Source organism: Excalfactoria chinensis, chromosome 20, assembly GCF_039878825.1.
Source record: "Excalfactoria chinensis isolate bCotChi1 chromosome 20, bCotChi1.hap2, whole genome shotgun sequence".
Taxonomy (NCBI): domain Eukaryota; kingdom Metazoa; phylum Chordata; class Aves; order Galliformes; family Phasianidae; genus Excalfactoria; species Excalfactoria chinensis.
In genome coordinates this window covers 934,575-949,614 of record NC_092844.1, presented here as the reverse complement: position 1 = coordinate 949,614, position 15,040 = coordinate 934,575, and the positions used below count along the sequence as shown (strand labels likewise).

Genomic DNA, 15,040 nt, shown 5'->3' with positions numbered 1-15,040 from the left:
AGATCATGCAGTCCAACCACCCACTGACCACCAATAATGCCCTCAGTGCCATATCTCCAAGGTTCTTGAACACCTCCAGGGATGGAGACTCCACCACCTCCCTGGGCAGTCTGTGCTTGAGAGGCTCAGGTTGGTTATTAAATGATTATTAATGATATTGCTTCCTCAGACAGATGGAACACCGGCCAGGTGGGGGATCTCCAGCACTAGAGGTTTACAGGATTTGATTGCACAAATCTACAGCCACCCTGATCACTGCTAACACTTGGAGATGGGGACACCAGGTCTGCAAACCACTTCCTATTCTGATCAGAGATAGAGATGTCTTGTTTTACTGATGAAGATGAAAAACCTTGGCCTTCTAGTTGAGCAAGCACTGCTTCCAATCACTGCCCCAGCACAATGGCTCCCACACAACGATACATGCCACTGTCACATCCAAGTCCTAGATTGCCACCATGATGTCCTCTTCTTCCGGCAAGCCGAGCTATAGTGCATGGTTCTGAACTCTGTCTGTAGAAAGCTTGGTTGAAAATACCATCTGGGAAAGGCTCCGCCACGTCATTAAGACCTATCTCCACATTAACCATCCACGCAAGTAGGAACTCCATCCTACTGACAGCACAATCCCTTCTGCCTACTCCACAATGCCCATCTGTTTAGTATTACAACTTAGTTGGTGGAAAAGGAAAAAAAAAAAAAAGAAAATGCATTACTTTCTCTTCATTGTGTTATGGAGCAAAAATTCAGCAGATGTACGAAGACAGCAAGGCATGGGTAAGGAGGAGCCTCCTGTCCTAACAGCGTGCTCAGGGCTATAGAATCATAGAGTGGGTTATGTTGGAAGGGACCTTAAAGATCATTGAGTTCCAGCACTCTGCTGTGGGTTGCTTGCCCACCACCAGATCAGGATGCCTTGGGCCCCATCCATGGCATTGGGTACATCCAAGGACGGGGCATGATTTCAGAAGATGCTAAAAAGACTCTTTTTCCTCAACCCGCAGCAATACATCAAGTCAACTGAACTCAACCCAAACCACCAGAGATCCTCCCTGGTGAGAAACCAACAAATGTATGTGATGGACACAGCCAACAACTCAGCTCCCAACATCAGATTTCTGCTTCCCACGCTGCTTTGAAACACTGGTGCCTCTGGTACCCGTCAATATCTGTCATCATTACGCTACACCATGCCCTGCAATCGGTGAGGACAAGCTCATTACATAATTTTAATGCACAAAGTACATTAAAGACCCTGAGGTCTACAATTTCATACCTCGTAATGATGTGGAAAGAGGGCTGAATCACTGGACTGGAAGCAAGTAACTGGCCCGGTGCTGGTGATCACAGTCTGCACTGACCAAAAGGAGGACAGGCCAAACCTGAAACGCCTTTCTCCAATGTTCTAATTGCAATAATTTTCCAGATCTTAGAAAAATTCCAAGCAGAGTCAACCAGGAAGCAAGAGAAACATTTACTTTTTTGCTCTACGCACAATCAGAGCTTCATTTGCTGCAGTTCTTTGTAATGCTTTGTAAAGGACGTCCATGGGCCAACCAGTCTATGGCCTTTGGCCACAACCCGAATGAATGCATCAAGACCACAGCTCAGCTCATTGCTACACAGACAAGGCTATGAGAGGCCAACAGCAATCATTTGTTTTCATTTCTGGACGTTTCAGATGTGACTCTTTCATAAACAAGCCTATGGAACCGTGGCCACATGAAATTCCTTTAAGGCACCTCGACAACAGGTAGAAAAATCAGATTTGGGGACTAGTCATTAACTTCTAATTGGAAGAAAACCACAAGAAAGCTCCCCAGACCTGCTCCAGTGCTGGCATGAAAAAACGGGCAGTGGAGCAAACCTACCCAGTTATTTGCAGTCCTGTGCTTCTCCTTTGCCAAAAGGAACTGAGATAAGCTCAGAAGCACTCAGGAAGGGAGAAGACTTCCTAAAGACTTCCACTTGGCAAAAGCAGTGTGAAAAATGGATGAGCCGTGAGCCCCAGAGAAGTATAAAGTAGGAGATAACCAACCCTGAAGTAGCAAAGCTCATAATAGAATCATAGAGTCATTACAGTTGGAAAAGACCATGGAGATCATTGCGTCCAACCATAAACCCATCCCCATCATAACCACTTATGGAATCATTAAGGTTGGAAAAGACCTCCAAGATTCTCCAGCCCAACCATCAGCCTACCCCACCATGCCCACTAACCATGTCCCTTAGTGCAGAGATGGGAACTGGGAGAAAGCCCTATAAAATCCAGGCATAGCTCACAGGGACAGAACCATCAGGCTTCAAGAATGAGCAAGTAGGATCCCAAGAAAGACAGATCCAGAGGTCGGCAACCCTGTCCGTGGCAGGGGGTTGGAACTGATGATCTTTAGGGTAACCTCCAACCTAAGAGATTCCATGAAAGGATGAATGGGAGAATTAAGAACAACTGGTGAGCCCTTCAAGACAATAATACAGGAGCATCTCGATGCAAAAGAAGGACCAGGTTGGATATTAGGACCAATTTCTTCTCCAAAAGAGTGGCTGGGCACTGGAATGGGATGTGCTGGGAGGTGGTTGAGTCACTGGAGGTGTTCCAGAAACCTTTAGAAGTGGTACTAAGGGACACGGGTTAGTGAGCAGTACTGGTGGTAGGTGGACGTTGGACTCGATGATCTCAGAGGTCTTTTCCAACCTCAGAGATTCTATTTGATGATGAAGTTTAGCGGTTACACTGTGATTACAATGCAGTGAAATCGTGAGCATTCAAGGTCTCGCTCAGGCTGAAATCACTTCTGGGAAAATAATGAAAACGCTGCCGTAATTCAAATCATAAAGAATTAAAGAACAGGAGTATAATTAGCACCAGTCAACATACTTCTACAGGAAACGCATCTTGTCAAACAAATCTGATTTCATTCTTCACTGAGATTACAAGTCTGATTGGTGAGGGTAACCATGTAGAGGCGAGAGGCTTTCAGAGCACTGAACCAGGAGGCGTGACGGTGGCACGGGGACGCAGAGCAGCACTCCTCCCATCACCAAAAACATGCTGAAGGGATTAGGAGCTGATTAGCTGGCAGGTTTCATACAGCTGTTCCAAGCTCCGCCAACCTCAGAGGGTTTGGCAGGATCTGGCCCCGGATTCATTTTCACCTTACAGCTGGAGAGGGATGAAGGAAACTCGTGTTGAAATATCTACTGCTGTCCCAGACTCGCAGAGCATCCTCAGGTAAAGGATGTGGGATTCCCCTCCCCTGATGTTAGCCATATGGAAAAATAATGCTTCTGCTCTAATGGAGTTGTTAATTTTCTACAGATAGTAATGTCAGAGAGAGAAGAGCCTCGGAAGACAAATAGGAAGATCTAAAATAGCCACCCTAGACAGGTGGACTGAATTGCCCTCTACAGGATGCTGTCTGAGGGGGGTCTTCCCAGCAGCTTACATTACAACTACCATTTTTATTCCAGTATTCCAACTGATCAAATCGTTCTCTAAAGCAAACCGTGGCAGGGGCATGACCCTATAAGTAATATAAAGTGTGCTACAAAGACATTGCTCACTGCCCAGCCTGTGTTTTAGGGTTTTCAAGAGCTTTAGGGAACAGGATCAAACTACAGCAGAAGAAAATAAAAGGGGTGGAGATGTGCTGGAAGATGGGAAAGGGACATTCGCAGTCTCTTGCCCACCCCGAGGGTTGGCAGCACTCCTCAGTACCCCAGCAAATGGCAAATCCATCCTGAAAAATCCCCTAGCAATGGGGAGGGAGCAGCTGCTGCTGTCAGTGCCTTCTGGGCTTGTCACCACTGCCTCTTACCCCCTGCAGCTCCAGCCAGCTCTACTGACATCCAACACCGCCTCTGCCAAGTCAGCCCAGTTGGGTTCCCCCACTAATGCAAGCAGAAAAGCCATTCTTTGGGGGCTCCTCTAACACGCTGCCTCCTCCCCCCCGCCAAAAGACTTAGTCAAAGCAAATGCCAGACCCATTAAGAGCAAAAGACCTCACAGCCAACAGAGGAATTCTTGGGCTTGATGGACTGTTTATAGAGTCTTTTATAGGAAGGATGGGTAACCTAATCCCAACTACAACATTTTTTATGCTGCTCTATGAGGGTTCAGCTGTGATTAAACTGTTGGCACAGTCCCATGGCACATAAAACCATGGAGACCAGCAAGTCTCATCCCTGTCGGAGCCCTGCAAATGCAAGTGAGAAAACTATTCCAAGCATTAAAGGCCGCTGGGCCCCGCTGCCGTATCGGTGACACGGCTGCTCCCACTGCAAGCATCACTGCTTGCACCTCTGACAGCTTCTGCTGCCTCAAGAGACCAAATAAAAGCAGCGTGGCAGTCACTGTGCTGATCTCAAGCTGCAGTCCAGAGTGGTTCAAAGGATGATCTCCCCCAGGACTCATTCTGGGTACCAGAAGCTGGATACAGGAGATGCAATGGCTCTTGCAAAAAATATGCACTCGAGTGTCACGGGGCTCCATATCCTTCCCTCCAAGCAGCAGCCCTGGGAGCAGCACACAGCCTCCATCCTAACACACCAACCAAACCCAATAGCAACAACATTTTGCTGTTGGTTAGGTGGCTTCATTTGGAGTGAAATGGGAAAAAGAACCCCTCAGCTCACTGCCATCATAAACACGGCCTGAGCCTTCCACGGGGACTTGGGGAGCAGGGTTAGGAACACCAGATGAGTAGGACACGTAATGAGTGGGATTTCAGAGAGCAAGGACACGTAAGAACCAGCGGGCACCAAGCCACCAACTGCCATCGGGCAGTTCCAACACAGCGTTCGTTTCATTTTATTGTTATACAACTGTTACAGAACAAAGGCTTCATTTTACTTTTGTTTTGCTGACTCATCCATCGGTTTGGTTGCCCTCATGCCAGCACACACCTGCTCCAGGTGGGCTCCCAAGGCTCCTGTTGACCTATGGCCATGCATGGTGCTATGAGATATGGGTTAGTGGCTTGTAGTAGCAACAGTGATGGGAGGGTGGTTGGAGATGATCTTGTACATCCTTGCCAACTTTGTGATTCTATGGTGGCCTTTCACACTCCAAACTCTGGAGCACGCTGATTTCCAGCCCTTTTTCAGCACGGTGATAACCCAGTTTAAGACTTCACAACCTCAGAACCCCTGCCTTGAGCATCCTCAGAAAAGGGACATGTCCCTCAATGCACAGCTGCTCCCTTTATGTGGCATGGGAGTTTGCCAGCAGTTTAATTTTGGTCCAGCAAAGAGCCTGCAGTACATTCCTGTAGCCAACGGGAGGAGGCTCACGAGTGCTTTCTAATGCTGTCACCTGATGCCATTAACATCTGCGTGGTTTACCCCTCCAGCAACGTACTGAGCCTGGACTCCTGGACATACCCTGTGCAGAGAGATGGGAACTGATGAAATCCAGGCAGTGCGTTCAGCCCTCTGGATAACAATGAGAGATGACAAGGGACAACCTGCCGGCTGCGGAGCTGGGTGCTGTCAGACACACTGGTTGAGGAAGCAGGGAATGTCCTCTGATGGGGAAAGACAAGGAGGGGAAAGCTGAAGAGCCCTTAAACATCTGGGGCTGCCCACGCTCCACACACCCAAGCCCAAATGCTGCCAAGAAGCAAAGCAACACCCAGACATTGAGAAGCCAAAGGAGGGGTCTGTGCTCCTGCAGAGCCCCAATGATCCCTGCCAGGAGACCCACAGAAGGGGCTGGCCCTTCTCAGCACCTCTGGCCACCAAGTAACTCAAGGCCAAAGGACGGCACACCCAGGGCTGACCTCAGCAGGACACCCCAGCAGCCAAGTAACTCCCGTTTTAAGTTTTCCCTGGATAGCCCACACACCAAGGACCTCCCAAACACATGGCAGAAGGCCAGGTCAGCTTTCCAAGGGCTCAGCACCCACAAAAGGGAGCCCAGGTCATATTTAGGCCACGCAAATTACAAGGCAAGACTTCTGCTTGGGGGTGACCTGCTTTGCTTCCTCTGGCACAAGACCCTACCTGGGAGGCAAAGGCTTCGCTGGTCCCTCTTTGGCAATGCTTATTTCCCCACTGTGCCACTCCCAAACCTCCTGCAGCCCCAAACCCACTGTGCCACATCAGCCAGCCCCAAGCACAGAGACCCAGACGACAAAGGGGAGCAGCTGCCAGCAAGCTCAGTGCTTCCAGAGGATCCGTGCTTATCAAAAGCTGTCGCTCTGCAGCCAGAACAGGTGTCAGTCACAGCAAAATCTCATGGCAGCTATTCAATCTGAAGGCACACGGGGGTAAAATAAAAAAGAAGAGGGGAAAAAAAGCATCGTTGGCAGCTTCTCTGCTCTCCATCTCTACCATAGGCCTGGTGGAAGGAAGGTGACACCTCCCACTAGCCAGACACCAACCCCTACTAACACTGCCAACATCCTAATTAGCACCTTCCCTGTGCCTACCCTGCTCCCGACTGCTCTGCATCTGTCCGAGGACATGGCACAGGAACTCAGAGCATCCCTGAAGGTACAGCAGCAGTCCTACATGCACCCCTTCCCCTCTGGAGCAGCTGGCACCGTCTGCTCCTGCAACCCATGCCAGTGCCCCTGCTGCTCTGCTATGTGTCTGCTGTCAGGGGATTTCCACACAGCATCAAGCACACTTCTGTGTTTATCCTTTCCAAACCTCCCCAGCAGTGCTAACATGCTGAGGACAGAAGAAGCCCAGAAGATCCCAGCTACGCTGGGGCTACCCAGCAAACTGCAAGCTAGGTAAGAGGAGTGAGGCTTTGTCCCCAGAAGTCCATGCCAGCCATCCCTGTGCCCCGAACAGCACCAGCCGCTCTCTGCTCCCCCTCCACAAGGCACAAATCACCAGCTTGCATTTCCTCCTGGAGCTCGGCAAGTCGTGTGTCTGCCTGCACTCAGCACGCAGGTGCTACCTCGGTGTGCACACATGCAGCTTGCAAGCTGGGGCGTGCACACAAAGGCTGCAAACAGGCACAAAACCCGCCACCTGCGCTGCTGTGCAGAGGCGAGCACGCAGCTCGTGGGGTGCAGGATCCTGCAGGAGAGACACGCTGCAGGAAATGCTTTCCCAAAGCTGGCATGCCACAATTAACTCTCTGCAGCCTGGCCAGCGCTCTCTCCCTGCAGGCAGCGCACCCAGCCGCCTCCTACACCTTGTTTTATTCCATCCATGCTGCCCCCAGCTCACGCATTTCTCCTGCTTGCTTTGTCCCCTGATAGCAGGGCAGGCTTAAAAAGTAAAACAAGGCAAAGATTTATTAAGTGAGGCTCACGGTAAAGGTTTCCGAGTTACAGTCTTGGAGCCTGGAAACAGGATTACAAGCAAAGCAAATCATAAAACGCGACTGTAACCTCGACACAGCAAGATGTGACCCCTCAACGTGTTCCAAGCCTATCTCACACCCAAGCATGTGGTGTGCACAGCCTGCAGGCTCACACCACTGCACACACCTCTCCTGAGCTGCTCTTTCTTTATGCCTTTGCATCCATCTGAGACCACGCTGTCCTCCTCCATCAGCCCGGGGATTCACGTCACCCTCATCCCATACAACCCAACACTGAAATCAAAGGCTGGACACAAACATGAGGAACTTTTTGCTGGCTGCGGATGGACACAATGAAGGATGCTGCTACCTCCTTCCTAGGAGCACCAGTCACTGTCTTGTGCCTGAAGGGAGCAGAGAACAGTGGACCCAAGCAGAAATGATCCTGGCAGGAGTGATAAGGCTCTGGGGGGAGCTGAGTAGCCTGTAAAGGGCTGTAAGAAAGGGAACAGACTCCTCAGCAGGGTCGGCTGTGACAGGACACGGGGAAGTGGTTTCCAACTAAAAAAGGGGCGAATCATAGAATCATAGAAGCACAAGGTTGGAAGAGAACTCCAAGATGCAGAGATTTAGATCGGATGTAAGGAAGGAGTATTTTACAGAGGATGGTGAGGCAGGTTGCACAGAGAGGTGGTGCTGCCCCATCTGTGGACCAGCAGAGCACTGGAAAGACCCTCAGAGCTCATATGGGAGCAGAGCAAAGCCGAGCCCTTCGCTGCCCACCCCACAGCCACCTCCCCCTCCTCTCCCACCCCACAGGCTCGGCAGCCAGCCACAAGCAGCCCAGGAATGGGGCTGCCGAGCCCATTGTTCCCTTTGTCTGGCCCTGGGAGCACGAGCCTGTGCTGCTCATGCCATCCCCTCCACCTCGGGGCCGTTCGCACGCCCAGCTGCCCTCGCTACCCCCAGCCCATGGGGTTGGGGCCCACAGGGATTGGGAAGGCGCTGACCCTGGGAACGCGGCCATGGGATGGCGGAGGCCTCGCTGCAGCATGGCTCCTCCTGCAGCAGGCCCTGCCGTGGCCTCGCTGCTCCCTCGGCCTCACCTAAAGCAGGCCTGCACCCCACAACAGGCCCCGACCCCCTGATACATGGAGCAGGGTGCAGGGAAGTGCTCAGAGGTGTCTGCCAGACAGACTGTGGTCTTGCTTGGGCTGCAAGGGGTGCGAAACACAACCAGAGCTCAACACTCAAGGCCTCAAGGTTTGGGTCAGCTGGGAGACCCTCTTATTAGAGAGCCCACAAAGCTCCATCATGCCCACCAACAAGGAGGCAGAGATCCACACAGAAACCCTTTGCCCTCATCAGTGCCCCTTCAGAACACAACTCAGAGAGGCAAAACAAAACACACCACCCCCATCACCTTTCACACACCCCATCCCAGGTCCACCCACCTCCACTGTACAGCCACCCCCTGTCCTTTCCCAGCAATTCTGAGCCCATGCTTTCAAAGAAGCCATCCACAATGACTTTAAGATCTCTTTCGTAATATGCTAATAAGTAATTTAAAGACCCGCCACTGTGCATGCATGGGTTTAGGGTAATTTTTCTCTATTCCATGTGAATCCCTTTTTCATTCAGCGCCGACTACGTCTAATCTGCCACTTTATAGCCCGGTTATCCAGTGTCATGAGATCCTTTGAGTTGTTTTTTATGACAGAACCCTTTTGGGTTGGAAGGGACCTTAAAGAACACCCAGTTCCAACCCCACTGAATAATTCCCTATAATCTGCAAACTTTCTTGCCACGCAGTTCCCACCCCTCTCTCGCACGCTTAGAAATACATTGCAAAGCACAAGCCTCACGCTGACCCCCATCCATTGGGAAAAATGACTCTTTGTTTCCCCTCCTTTAAGCAGATTTTAATCCATAAGAGCGCCCTTGCTCTGAAATTACTAGTCTGGAGCTACCGAGATCACCCAGGGAGCTCAGCTTAAAGCATGCATATGCCCTGTCTGCTCCGGCCCCAACATCCATTTTACCCATTCACTCTATAAAACGTGACCCCTTCTGCAGACACTCCAGCCCCTCTGCAAACCCCCCATCCCCAAACACTCCCATTTTGAAGGGGGAAATATCAACTGTCCTCAATTGCTCTTTTCCAACTATTTTTAACTCCCCCCCCCACACACACACCTTGATTTCTGTTTTTCTGTTGGTTTGGGGTTTGTTTGGCTGTTTTTTTCCCCACAAGTTATTCTTAAAACTCCTCTTACTCTGCCATATAAGGGCTCACATCCACCACCCCACTGCTTCCTATTCTCTTTTAGACATCACTTCCACCTTCTGAAGCACATCCTTACCCCTCCACTGACAGCCTCCAGTTCGCTGTCGTTTTGTGGATGCAGTGCCCACCCCTGAATAAGGTAAAGCTTGAAGTGAAAAGAAGGTAATTTAAACCTAATTAATGAACTTCTGGAGCTCACCAGCCCTTCCTCTCCTTCCTCACCTGGAGACGGCACTGAGCTGCAGCACAGCTGCTCCCATGGAGCCGGTCCGGGACTCCAACAAGAGATCCTCCTCTCGTGGGCTCTCTGAAGAGCTGCAATTATTCACAGTCACTAAAACTGTAATTTCTGAATAACGCCCCTTTGTGACATTGATTCCGTTTCGACGGAGGCGAGCACCATCTGCAATTAGAGCCGCGTTTTCTGCCCTCCGAGCCTGTTTAATCTCCCTTAACGTTTGGCAATGACTCGGGTCAGAGGGGTAACAGAGCACTGAAATTCAGAGGGGCTGACAGCACGGTGTGATGCTCCTGTCCTCCCTCACCTCCACCCTGGCACAAATCACCTCCCATCCTGCACAGACACACAGCAGCAATATAAAATCCTAGCACTGATGCACCTCTGCAAAGCCCCGAAGAGCCACATCCCTGCTGCGAGTGCCAGGTCCTGCACACGTCAGCCTGTTATCACAGGAGGCCCCATCTTTCCCCCCTTATCTCACTGCTGAACTTTTGCCTTCGAGGATCTCCCTGTTGCACGCAGCAGGGAATGGGCAGCCGTGTTTCCAGCGAGACAGAAGAAGATGAGAGCTCATTTTCTCCAAGATTGGAACTTCATATGCCTGGTCTCCCGGACAGGCTCACACACAAGCACCCACCTCTCAGCCCAGCATGGGCCGTGGGTGCATGTTGGGGCAGAAGCACTGGACTCAAACTCATTTATCACCGCTGCGGCTGTGCTGGTACAAAAGCAGAAAGCTGAGGACCCGGTTATTTATCCAGCTTCTCCAGCAGGTTTTGCAGTTACACCGGTGTCCACCCGGTGCAGGTATGTGTACACAAACAACGAGTGCAGGCAGATCCTTCAGCACAGCAGACCCCTGCTCCCAACCCCTCAGTAACATCCCCAAGGTGCTGCTGTTGTACCTGCATCCCCCTAAGTCCTTCTCCGGAGCACATCCACTCCAAGCCACGTCCCCATAGCTGGTTCCTCATAGCCCTGTCCCCAAAGCATCTCTTTCAAGCACCCCCTCCCTGGGCTTGGATCAACCTATCTGGAATTACAGCAAGGACTGGGAGCAACTGGGAGAAGCAGAGAGTCCCTCAATTACTACATGGATATCTGAACTGGGCACCCAGCGTATGCAATGCAGCATTCACCTCGTCAAAAATTAACCCAGGGAATGGAGCCGTGGGGGAAGGCAGAGCACACAGAGAGGTATCACAGACCCAAAACCAAGGTCTCTGCTCCACACCTCATTGAAGTTTTACAACATTTGTTTCCAACCTGGTCTCAGCACCGGATAAACCAAGCGCTGAGCTAATTGGCACTGCTCCCCTCTGGGCCTGGAGGAGGTGGTGGAAGAGCTCTGCAATGGGTCAGTCCAGGGCCACACGGGCACGAGAGGGAAGACTGCACTTGAACATTACAATCTGCTGTAGCACACACACAGAACACAGCACACCCCATCCCAAGCACGTGCACACAGCTCAATAAGACATCATGTGTCTTACATACACTACACTCCATTACAACCATACAAGCAGCTCCTGCCTCCAGCTTGCAGCAGCAACAGGACCCCTGCCCACGTCCCACAGCCCCCCATGCCCTAACAGATAGGAAGGCCATCTCATTTCTCCTATCCCACATTTTTTTTGGCACAGAGCTGGCTTTCCTCCAGCCCTTTGGGAAACCTGCCAGCACTGCAAGGTTTACTAAAAGTTAACTCCAAAGAGGGGGTGAAAAGTGCCTTCATTTCATTCCCCTGCCGTGTGATATTCAAACTCACAGCTCCCATCATCATCATCATCCCCCCCCCGCCCCCACCCTTGAAATACCTTGGAAGCATCCCTGCTCCAGACACGCCGTGCCACGCAAGCAGCACATGCGAGCAGCAGCACAAAGAGGGCCGGCAGCGATAGCAGCACCGTTCCCAATGGTGTGGTGTGGGATCCAGACCCTTCCAGCACTCCTTTGTTCTTGAATTTCTTTCTTATAAAAAAACAGAAACACACACACACAAAACCTTCCCCTTCCATAAGCCTGAACTTTCCCAGCCGCAGACAGACAGATACCTTGCGACGGCCTGAACAACTACATGCAACTCTTCCCCCTCTGCTTTATGTACGTTGTCATCCACCTCCCTGTTTTCCATATTGATTTATGCCTCACGTTCTTTCCACGTTTCCTTTCAGCAGAGACATTTTTACCCCCAAAAGCAGCTCCTCCCCATCCCAGGACACGCATTCTGCCGGCCATGGAGTAATCAACTTCCAATTTCCATGCACACTCCTGTTTATATGTCCTTCCCTATCGGCTTTGTTTCTAATTAAGGTTTGCTAAACGCACGGCAATATACAGCGCACAGAGAAATATAAAGCACGTAGATAAATAAACACGGCGCACACACGCGCACTGACTAAGGCTGCCTTCTCGCTGCGCTTTCAACCACGGATCCCAAAGCACTTTGTCATGGTCATTAACAAAACCTCGCAGCTCCCTTGGGAGGGACGCCTGTATTATTTTACGCCTTGTAATTAGGCAAACTGAGGCACAGGAGGAGACTGAATGGTGAAATTAAGCAGCATTACGGCAAAGCTCTGGAGTAGAGCTGAAAACGGGGCTCAAGGAGGAACGTTCCCTGGGTAAATCAACAGATTGGAGCTGGATGAGCTCTGCTCTCCCCATGTTGGCCGTGGACGTGGTGGGGAACGTGATGGTGACATTGCCACCATGGGAGGTGGCTGCAGCCGCCGTGTCCTCAGTCATCACCCGTTGTTGGAGTCGCTGCCCACACCGATGGGGTCCATCAGGAGAAGCAGATGGACGCCGTGCCTGAAATGGCAGCTCCCAAAGGGAAGGATGGAGCAGAGAGGAACCCAGGGAGCTCAGCCCACGCTCTCCTGCAGCATCAGCTCTGCAGAAGGAGAGGAAGGCCGGGACGTGGCTCGCACAGCCCCAAGACACGCAGAACGTGGCAGAAGGATGCAGCACAGCCAACCTCCTGCGAGGAGCTCAAACCTCAGATGGGGACGGCCCGCAGACCTTCAGCTCTCACCCCACAGCATCCCCACTGCTGGGAGCGCATCTCACGTCCACCACCTCGCTGACCTCCCCCATCCACACACATCCCTTCCCCATCCCCATTTCCACACCCAGCCCTGCAGCCACGGTGGTGGGAAGGTCAATCCGTTCCTCTTGTTTGCAAGCAAAGGAACGGCCCCATAGTATCCAACACCTCCTGGTGGGGTCCCACATCCCCACAGGAGCTTCCAGCCCCCAACCCAGGATGGGTGTCCCCATGATCCAGCATGGCCGAGGGCTCTGAGCATGGACACCGCTGTGAACGTGGCTGCTGTGGGCAGCTTAGGCCATACATCCCACTTGGACATGTGCTCCCACAAACGCGCTCATCACACCCCCCCCCCACCGACCCCTAATTAAAACCATACCATGCTCATTTGAATAGCATAGCTGGCTAGCGCTCTCCGCTGCAACGTAAATAGTCCTATTTATGCCAAGCCCCCATATTGTAAATATCACGATGTATAGCCGGCCAACCCATGAGTCATCTCCCAAAACTCCAACTTAATAAATGGTGCCTCATCCAACTGCTCCAGACAAACACCGTCCGGACGTCTCCCACCACCTCCACACCCAACATAGCAGCAAAGCACAGCCCTACGGAGCCCCCTCGACCTCCACGGCACCGCAGGCATGGACGGGATGTGATACATTGGGACCCCAAAATGGGAACCCGGCGTGGGGCTCCCAGCCATACAGCCAGCCCTTAATGGGAATCCAGCCCTCGGCCGTACACCCGTCCCTCGGCCACGCACCCACCTGCCGCTGTCTCTGCTTTGTCTCAGCCCAGGGGGGTCCCTTACGGGGGAGCGGTTGGAGGATGCATTTGGCCTTGCTTAGGGGGGGGAACCCCAAAGGCTTTCCCGAGCATCCCCGAGAGAGGAGCTCGGCGGTTCCCAGCGGGAGGCGCGGAGGGAGATGCCCATCTCGGTACGGGGATGGCGGAGGGAAGGGAAGGGCCGGGGCTGGGGGGGGGGAAAGGCTCCACCTGGGGCAGCACTTCCCCAAAACTTCGCCTTCCCTCCTTCTCGCCCCCTTCCCCACCCCCCCCCTTCCCCACTACACCCCACACCCCCAGGAAGGGGTGCGGCGTGGAAGGAGGGGGAGGGCCGAGGGCCACCCCTCGATTAATTAAATAAATAATAATAAAAGAGAGAAAGAAAAAAGAAGAAGAAAAAAAAAAAAAGAAAACAAAAATATATATATATTGCAAAATAAGAACGATCATCATCATAAAGAGAGGTTCTACCTCGGAAAGGCCCCTTCCTTACCTTCCACGGCGGCGAGTAGAGGCAAGAGGGCGAGGGGCAAACAGCAGAACCACAACGGCCCCATGGTGCGCTCCGGGCCGGGCATCAGAAGCGGCGGCGGAGCTCCATGGAGGCGGCGGAGCGCAGAGCCGAGCCCCCTCGCTGGGGCTGGGGCCGCCGCCGGCGCGGGCACGGCCGCGGGCACGGAGCGCACCGCCGGCCCCGCCGCCCCGACCGGGCCGAGCCACCGCCGCCGCCGCGCGGGGGAGCGCCCCGCGCCGCCCTCCCCGCCCCGGGGGCGCCGCGCTGCCGGAGGGGGCGGCGGGCGGAGGGCGGAGGAGCGGGGAGCGGCGGCGGCGCGGGGGGCGGCGGGGAGCGGCGGAGGTGCGGGGCCGGAGGAGGGGGGCGAGGAGGGAGGCGGCTCCCCCTGCGCCGAACGATGGTTTCTCCCGGAGCTGTCGATCATCCAGAGAAAGCCGTGATTTCAGCCCAAATCTTCCTCTCGGGGTTGAGTGAGCGCTGCGAAAGCCGGAGGGGGGGTGGAGAAAAAAGGGAGGGGGGGGGGAGCTCCCGGAGGGCCGCAGGGATGCCCCCGCCTCCGCCCTTCCCACCGCCCCGCCGCTCCGTCGGGGGGCGGCACGGAGCCGTCGGCCTCCGCCCCGCTGCGGTTGGGCACCTCCGAGCTCAGCGCCGTCCCGAGTCTTGGGGCGTCCCCGTGCTCGGCATCCCCCCGCCCCCCCCCCGGCTGGGGCCGTGCCTGCCCGATCCTCGCCCCAAAGCGTCCGCGAGCTCAGAAAACGCGGCTGGTGCGGAGCGTCTCGTTGGGGGCACAAAGAGGGTCCGGCGGATGCCCGCAGACGGACTACGAGAGTTGGTGGCGGGAGGCTCGGCTTGGCTCCGAGCCACGGACCCTCCGGGGTTACCGACCCAGGTGAGCT

General features: G+C 53.4%; 1 protein-coding gene across 4 annotated transcripts in view; it reads right to left on the bottom strand.

Annotated features, from left to right (window-relative positions):
- The window catches only part of EPHB2 (EPH receptor B2), an 89,280-nt gene extending 74,970 nt beyond the window's left edge, over positions 1-14,310 (bottom strand). For 2 of the 4 annotated variants that reach the window (XM_072353971.1, XM_072353970.1), the window contains exon 1: positions 14,124-14,306. In XM_072353971.1, the coding sequence (XP_072210072.1) occupies positions 14,124-14,208 (85 nt within the window). In that variant the 5' untranslated portion in view covers positions 14,209-14,306. Of the gene's footprint in view, positions 1-14,123 lie in introns of all 4 variants that reach the window. The other 2 variants (XM_072353973.1, XM_072353972.1) reach the window with 2 other exon arrangements.
- Between the last annotated feature and the right edge of the window lie 730 nt (positions 14,311-15,040).